General features: G+C 41.3%; 1 protein-coding gene across 3 annotated transcripts in view; it reads right to left on the reverse strand.

Annotated features, from left to right (window-relative positions):
• Positions 1-3,272: 3,272 nt before the first annotated feature.
• The window catches only part of prkchb (protein kinase C, eta, b), a 78,036-nt gene continuing 72,142 nt past the window's right edge, over positions 3,273-9,166 (reverse strand). For all 3 annotated transcript variants that reach the window (XM_060917682.1, XM_060917681.1, XM_060917683.1), the window contains 2 exons: positions 6,284-6,430; positions 3,273-6,087 (listed from right to left, as the gene is read on the reverse strand). In XM_060917682.1, coding sequence (XP_060773665.1) covers positions 5,941-6,087; positions 6,284-6,430 — 294 coding nt within the window. In that variant the 3' untranslated portion in view covers positions 3,273-5,940. The remainder of the gene's footprint in view (positions 6,088-6,283; positions 6,431-9,166) is intronic.

The following is a 9,166-nucleotide window of genomic DNA, read 5'->3' on the forward strand; positions in this document are numbered from 1 at the left end:
GGGTCCAGAGAAATTGGCGGCATTTCTGCAGAGAATTGCTGAATAGCTTCCCCCTTGTGTAATACAGTTTCAGGTTGCATTTCTGGATGCAGCAATGGACTGTGTAAGGTGACAACAGTTTTCCGAAGTACCCCCCAGCTCATGTGACTATATTTGTCACATTAGCATGACGAGTTCTCCGGCAGTGCCGCCTGAGGGATTGAAGGTCATGCACATTCAACAGTGGTTTCCAACATTGCCCTTTACACACTGAGATGTCACAGAATTCCTTGAATATTTTTAACAATATTAGGGACTATAGATTTTGAAAGACCTAAATTTTCTGCAACCTTGCACTGAGAAATGTTCTTTTTGAGTTGACCAACAATTCTCTCATGAATTTTGGCACAAAGGAATGAACCATGACTCATCCTTGCTTGCAAAGACTGAGCCATTGGTGCTCCTTTTATACTAATCATGAAACCCTCACCTGTTACCAAGTAACCTGCTTATTGTGGAATCTTTCAAAATGGCGTTACTTGAATATCCTCTAAACTTTTCAGTCTTATTTTGCTTCTGTTCCAACTTTTTTTTTTATTGTGTTGCAGGCATCAAATTCTAATTTCATTTATATTTACAAAATACAATTAAGTTGGTCAGTAAAACTATTGAAAATCTTTTCTTTGTACTTTTCTCAGTTAAATAAAGGTTCATGTGAATTAACATCTCATCTCATTATCTCTAGCCGCTTTATCCTGTTCTACAGGGTCGCAGGCAAGCTGGAGCCTATCCCAGCTGACTACGGGCGAAAGGCGGGGTACACCCTGGACAAGTCGCCAGGTCATCACAGGGCTGATGCATAGACACAGACAACCATTCACACTCACGGTCAATTTAGAGTCACCAGTTAACCTAACCTGCATGTCTTTGGACTGTGGGGGAAACCGGAGCACCCGGAGGAAACCCACGTGGACACGGGGAGAACATGCAAACTCCGCACAGAAAGGCCCTCGCCGGCCACGGGGCTCGAACCCAGACCTTCTTGCTGTGAGGCGACAGCGCTAACCACTACACCACCGTGCCGCCTGTGAATTAACAAATCACAGATTTTTGATTTCATTGCATGTTGGAAAATATTCAAACTTTTCTGGAAATGAGGTTTTAATAATAATAATAATAATAATAATAATAATAATATGTAAATTGGTGACCTTTCACCCGCCTTTCACCAGTGTCAGCTGGGATTGGCTCCAGCCCACCTGCGACCTGCAATGGATAAGCAGTATAATGAATGAATGAACTAATGAACGGACTAATGAATGAATAATAATATGTAAATTATGTCATGTGTCTGCTGCTTGAAATCCCGATGTACAATGCCAAGTACCCTGTACCTGCCAGACATCACTTTAGGACCTGAAGCTTCTGTAATTAAAACTGTAATGTACCTAATGAGTCATCATTTTGTCCCTACATACTGTACAATACCAGTTTACACTTTCTACTTCAATGTTTTTTTTCTTTATTTTTATAAATTAAAAGACTCTTCGTGTCTTAAAGTAATGAAGGATGTCGTTTCTCTTTACTTTGTTGAACGGTTCTTGGCATAATATGGATTACTACAGTTGTGGAATAGGGCTATTTACTGTATATTTATTATTTATGATGGTGTAGTGGTTAGCACTGTCGCCTCACAGCAAGATGGTTCTGGGTTCGAGCCCAGCGGCTGACAGGGGCCTTTCTGTGTGGAGTTTGCATGTTCTCCTCGTGTCTGTGTGGGTTTCCTCAGGGTGCTCCGGTTTCCCTCACAGTCCAAAGACATGCAGTTAGGTTAACATGAGGCAGCCATGGCCTGAGGTTGGGCTGAAGTGCCCTTGAGCAAGGCAGCTAACCCGCAACTGCTCCCCGGGCGCTGTAGGATAGCTGTCCACTGCTCTGGGTATGTGTGTGTGCTCATTGCTCACTTGTGTGTGCATGTGTGTGTGTTCACTGCTTCAGATGGGTTAAATGCAGAGGAGGAATTTCACTGCGTGCTTAAGTCTGTGCTTGAGTGTACGTGTGACAAATGAAAGCTTCTTCTTCTTCAAACGTATTAAGAAGACAAGAAATTCCACTAATTAACTTTTGACATGGCACACCTGTTAACTGAAAAGCATTCTAGGTGATTACTTCATGAAGCTGGTTAAGATAATGCCTATAGTGTGCAAAGCGTCATCAAGATAAACGGTGGCTATTTTGAAGAATCTAAAATATGAAACATATTTTGTTTTTAATACTTTTTTGGTTTACCATATAATTCCATTTATGTTCCACATGTTATTTTATGGTTTTGATGTCTTCAGTATGGTTTTACAGTGTAGAAAATAGTCAAAATACAGAAAATCTGGGGCGTCGTGGCTCAGCTGGCTGGGGCGCCATGCCGTGGGTCCGGGGACCCGGGTTCGGTTCCAGCCCCGGCCCGGGGTCGTTTCCCGATCCCTCCCCGTCTCCCGCTCATTTCCTGTCTCTGCACTGTCCTATCCAATGAAGGTGAAAAAAAGCCCCCCCCCCCAAAAAAAATACAGAAAATCTGGGAATGAGTAGGGATGTCCGAACTTCACCTTCTACCAGCATTTTGAGCTCAAAGCTAAATCTTTTATTACTATCCCTAAATAGTCTCTGATTGTCAGGTTAGTATGGGTTTGATGTCCCAAAGTGTCTTATGCCTCTAATACCACAGCAATTTGCCAATGATACCAATGTTTAATTAATTATTGAATGATAAATTAGCCAACCACTTCTATTTACATGTTATGTTGTGGAACATTTACAAAACAAGTTAGTTCCCATGATCACTTCCATTATAGTAGCTGTAAACAGTCGGTCCCTCAGCAGATACTCTTTTTTTTCCTCTTTCTTGATGTAAATAAGACAAAAAACACAGCTTATCGTGTTACCATGAAACTGGAAAGTGCAAACTCATTGTCCTGAAGAGTTTTCAGTGGCAGGCTCTTACAGTGTCTGGCTTTTACCGTACAATCTGACACTCGAGACTCCTTCCATAATTGTTAGCATGCTTACGGTAACCATATCAACAATTAGATGTTGTCCACTATATAAGTTCCTGTGAATGAGTTGTTATGACAGAAATGGTACTAGAATGTCAATGTAAACCAGTGATTTGATATGCTGGAACTATTGTCAGAGCTGCTGTTAAGAGTGTTATTTGCTCCAAATATGACTTCTTTCAACACAGGACACAGTTTTCAACCGCCATTAAATAGTGGTCAGTTCATAAACAATTGGAACGCAGGTAATATAAAAAAGGCAATATGATTTATTTGGTTTACACTCAGAGCAGTTGATAAGGCTAATCAAATGTACATAAAATAGTCAACATTGTCAGTCAATTTATAATAAGCAGTCTTCATGAAGTATTTTTTGCAGTTGACATAGTGCTAACATCATGACCAGAATAAGGAAGTGTACCCATTCTGGTGTTTACAGTAAGTGCACAGTTAAGTATACATGTACTAAGTGTACAAAACATTTACGAACATAAAGAAAGAAGATGACGATTTTTATTAAGTGTTGCATTAAATCTACCATAGGGCTGTTTCACAATCCTGGTTGTCTTTTTGAATCTTCTTCTACCTGCTCCCATTAGGGGTCACCACAGCAGATCTGTTCTGCATATTGAATTTAGCATCAGTTTTTACACCAGATACCTTTCCTAACACAACCCTCCCCAATCTATCCAGGCTTGGGACTAGCACCAAGTATGCATTGTCTTGTACAGCCCCATTGGCTGGGCATTTTACCTAATCTGCATGTCTCTGAACTGTGGAGGAAACTGGAGCACTTGGAGGAAACCTACACAGACATGGAGAGAACATGCAAACTCCACACAGAAAGACCCCTGTCAGCCATGGGGTTCAAACCCCTTGTTTTGAACCATGGGGTTCAAACCACCTTCTTGCTGTGAGGTGACGGTGCTAACCACAATACCTAACCATGACATCCATGACAGTGCTAACCACTACTGTGCCTTGGTTGTCTTCTTGGATCACAACAACTAACTCCTGCAACTTGGTCCAGTATATATAGACACACCAGCCCTACCTACAGCAGTAATGTCTTTTGTACGTTCTTATAAATATATTTGTAAGAGTCAAATGAAGGCTCAGTTTTGACCTTGTGGTCATTTCATTTAATTCTACTTTAATTATTACACTTTGATTTTACTGGCTACATTTTTTAGCACTAACTAGGTTTTACTTTGGGACGTATACTTCCATTCACAACAGAAAGATATTTAAATGGAAGTTACATTTTTTGGGAAATGAAGTGCCTCAGACAGGATCCTTTGTCCATCAAAAATGTCCACTCTTGGAAACACTCACCATATGATGAGGTTGTAAATGATTTTTTAAAGAAAATATTTCTCTTTTGAAGCAGAATACTATGTTGTTGCACAGTTAAAACACAGGACTTGAAACAGATAAAAGACACATTAGCAGCGGAGCTTCACACGTGGTTGAAATACAAGTCAGTTAAAAAGTGTCCTCTCAGAAAAACCACAAGGATCGTCACCACGTCAGCTGTTATTACAGTCACCACCGTGTGCAAACATTGCTGCACAGTACTTGGAAATTTGTCCTTAAAATGACATATATTTCAAGAGTTTTTCACATTGTATACCTTAGTCTTGTGGACTATAAGAAAGTGGATCAAATTTAGAAATACACTATATGCTGTCTTCTCACCACAAGTAACATGCCCAGTACATGACCTGTAGCTTAGGAATTCTGTGTGGTTAATTTCCATCTCAAAAGGTATATTTTTTGGCACCAGAGAAACGCAAAAAGCTGAGGTTTGATTTTTGGACTATTGTGGACCTGAAAAGTATAACCTGATTGTGAAACAGACCCTTAAGCCTAGACTCACATGTTGATAGCTGAACAAACATGTCATATAAGCACAAAAACACATTCACATGAGCACATGCAGAGGATTCTCTGCAATTCATAGCCATTACATTGAATCGTGGTGAGCAATATCTTTGTGCTTAATCTGTTTCCAAGCAACAATCCTAGATCATGATGTTTTCTCTCCTATAAATCACATCATGATAATACACGCTTCTGTTAGTCCTCTGAGTGTTGACTCAGGCTTGTTCCAACAAGAAAAAGGAAAAAAAACAGTGATTCTTATTCTTGGAAACTCCGTGCTGAATATTATTTGTGCTTATCAGAAGCATACCAAAATTGACTTGGGTGATTCTGGGATTTATCTCATCTCATTATCTCTAGCCGCTTTATCCTGTTCTACAGGGTCGCAGGCAAGCTGGAGCCTATCCCAGCTGACTACAGGCGAAAGGCGGGGTACACCCTGGACAAGTTGCCAGGTCTTCACAGGGCTGACACATAGACACAGACAACCATTCACACTCACATTCACACCTACGGTCAATTTAGAGTCACCAGTTAACCTAACCTGTATGTCTTTGGACTGTGGGGGAAACCGGAGCACCCGGAGGAAACCCACGCGGACACGGGGAGAACATGCAAACTCCACACAGAAAGGCCCTCGCCGGCCACGGGGCTCGAACCTGGACCTTCTTGCTGTGAGGCGACAGTGCTAACCACTACACCACCATGCCACCCTTCCGGGATTTATAATTAACATATTCAATTACATGTTAAAACAGGTGAAAGACAAAACTGTGGTTCTAAAAGAAAGGGATTGAGAATAATAGCACAAAAATGTGCACTTCAAGAGAATTCCAGGACAGAGTTGGGATCAAAAATAAAATCTGGTCGACATGTTTTGGGGTGTTTGGACAGCAGGGAATCAAACTGTGCACAAATTCACACTGTCAGATTCCAATAAAGACTTTCAGTGTTTGCCGGACTAAGCATGTTCAAAGATTGTTCATGATTGACCTGAAGTATAAATAAGCACTATATACATATTTGTGCGTTAAACATGCAGAAGCTCAGGTGCTGTGTAGGAGAAATCTTTGAAGTCATCTTGGTTCAGGGGGATCAGCGCCTCTTCTATGGGGGTGAGTGTGGGCTCTTCTTGGGTGAAATCAGGATCAAAATTGTTCACATCCTCTGACGATTTCTGCAGAGCACATTGCAAACAGGGCAGGGGTTACAAATCAAACCAGTGAACTATTTCAGTCCTGTCAGCTGCATGCAGCATACCAATGCCACCAATAGAGCTGAAAGAAGTTATGGCATAGCACAACTATAAATGAAAATAGTAATGCTGGTGATGACAGTAAAGAGGTGTGATTGTGCTGACTGGATTGGCTTACTATTCGAGGTTTGAAGGGGGGCTCCAACTCGCGGTTCCTCAGCTTCTCCCAGTCCAAGTCTCTGAAGAAGGGGTGAGCAGTGATTGCCTCCTCCCCTCCATCCCTCTTGATACAGCCCAATCGATGGGAAGCGTCCTTCATCAGGAACTGGAGGAGATTAAAATAGTATGTTTTTAATATTTAATTCTGCAATCCAGTCTGACTCAGGTTCATGTTCGGGGGCTCATTGTATCTCTGCATACTACAGTGACGGATAAAAGGGATGAACTATTTACTAGAGGTCACCAAGTGTCAAACTCTTACCCCTTGTGCTGACCCTGAAAGTTAGGAACAAGACATTTTATTACACAAAGAAAGAAAATAAAGATAATGTCTCCTTCACAGCTCTAAATCAAAGTGGAACGCTTGTGCAATCTTTTTCATCCAGGATTAAGGATGAAACGGAATCAAATGGATTGTACCACCTGGGAAAATGACTGTTTACTGTGTTGCTGGGATGACTGATGTTTCTATCTACCATAGCATTTACAGTAACTGCAGAAACAGGTAATTACGTTATTAGATGTGTTCCAAGCGGGTGGTGTAGTGGTTAGCACTGTTGCCTCACAGCAAGAAGGTCCTGGGTTTGAGCCCGGCGAGGGCCTTTCTGCGTGGAGTATGCATGTTTTCCTTGTGTCTGTGTGGGTTTCCTCCGGGTGCTCCGATTTCCCCCACAGTCCAAAGACATGCAGGTTAGGCAAATTGGTGGCTCTAAATTGACCGTAGGTGTGAATGGTTGTTTGTCTCTGTGTCAGCCCTGCGATAACCTGGTGACTTGTCCAGGGTGTACCCTGCCTCTCGCCCATAGTCAGCTGGGATAGGCTCCAGCTTGCCTGTGACCCTGTGGAACAGGATCAGTGGCTACAGATAATGGATGGATGGATGTGTTCCAAGCCATAATACAAGTGCTATTTTAGAAATCTTATTCTTTATGCTTGTAAGAAACAGAAGGAAGACAATTCTAGGTTGAGCACAAACAAATACAATTTCTGGCCAACAAAAACTGCACAAGAATATAAATGTAAAGAGAATACAAAAGGAAACGACACTGTATTACATTGTGTGCATTGAACCTTACAGTCTGTTTCCCACTAATCTTCTCTCCAGAGAGATACAGTCACATTCTGCAGGGGATAACCCATGCAGGTACAGCCTTTTAACCCTTACTGAAGTGGAATGAGATTAAATAACCACAAATTAAAGTTGCTTTAACCAACAGTCTTACTTTAATCTAGATCAAACCCTCGTGGCTACAACCCTCATGGTCTCATAGCAACTAATCTACTAACTGGTTTAAAACAAATCTCTTAACTACCACGAGCTTCTTCTTCCCATACGGTATATGCTGCCCCCACTAAGTCAATATCACAGTAGGCTATAGCATGGATCTGTTAAAACAAATAGTGAGCTGCGAAGCCTTTGACTTTGACTTTGTCTCCACTTTTCTGATCAATAAGAGTGTAATATCCTGCCAAAGAGTCTGGACAGGGTAATATAATGGCATGAAAAGTTTTGGGTCAGACCAAGAGAATGAGGTAAATCAGTTATTTTCTCCATTCACAGCCCACCAGATGAAAGGCTTCACGGTCCATTTTGGCCATAATATTTTCAACCTCGGCGGCACAGTGGTGTAGTGGTAGTGGCCGTTCTGTATGGAGTTTGCATGTTCTCCTTGTATCTGCGTGGGTTTCCTCCGGGTGCTCTGGTTTCTCCCACAGTCCAAAGACATGCAGGTTAGGTTAATTGGTGGCTCTAAATTGTCCATAGGTGTGAATGTATGTGTGTGAATGGCTGAGAGGAGAAAACCTCTATAATAATCCAGTAGAAGGCAACAGGAAACCACTCCTGTAATGCTCCCTAGAGACTTTGATGGCTGAAGCCATCAGAGCGGCCATGTCACTGCAGTGATATGCCAAAATGGATGGATGGATTTACAACCTCATGACATTGAGCTTATGTAAGATATTATGTAGACTAAATCAATCTTCTGCAACAGCTGCTCAATGGCCTCTGAACTGTTGTAAGATATATGCAGTGGAGTACAACAGTCTGAGACCACATCGAAAATCCTGGATTCTTTTAAATATAAAATTGTAAATAAACACAAGGTTTTAGAATTCTGAAATATATAGAACAAAGAATGTCAATGTTTAAAATTTAGAAATTTAGTTCCCTCTGAAATTTGGTCATTGTGATATATGCTTACAGTGGTGCTTGAAAGTTTGTGAACCCTTTAGAATTTTCTACATTTATGCATAAATGTGACCTAAAATATCATCAGATTTTCACACAAGTCCTAAAAGTAGATAAAGAGAACCCAGTTAAACAAATGAGACAAAAATATTATACTTGGTCATTTATTTATTGAGGAAAATGATCCAATATTACATATCTATGAGTGGCAAAAGTATGTGAACCTTTGCTTTTAGTATCTGGTGTGACCCCCTTGTGCAGCAATAACTGCAACTAAACATTTCCGGTAACTGTTGATCAGTCCTGTACACCAGCTTGAAGGAATTTTAGCCCATTCCTCTGTACAGAACAGCTTCAACTGTGGGATGTTGGTGGGTTTCCTCACATGCACTGCTCGCTTCAGGTCCTTCCACAACATTTCGACTGGATTAAGGTCAGGACTTTGACTTGGCCATTCCAAAACATCAACTTTATTCTTCTTTAACCATTCTTTGGTAGAACGACATGTGTGCTTCGTGTCGTTGTCTTGCTGCATGACCCACCTTCTCTTGAGATTCAGTTCATGGACAGATGTGCTGACATTTTCCTTTAGAATTCGCTGGTATAATTCAGAATTCATTGTTCCATCAATGATGTCAAGCTGTCCTGGCC

This window comes from Neoarius graeffei, chromosome 3 (assembly GCF_027579695.1).
Source record: "Neoarius graeffei isolate fNeoGra1 chromosome 3, fNeoGra1.pri, whole genome shotgun sequence".
NCBI lineage: Eukaryota > Metazoa > Chordata > Actinopteri > Siluriformes > Ariidae > Neoarius > Neoarius graeffei.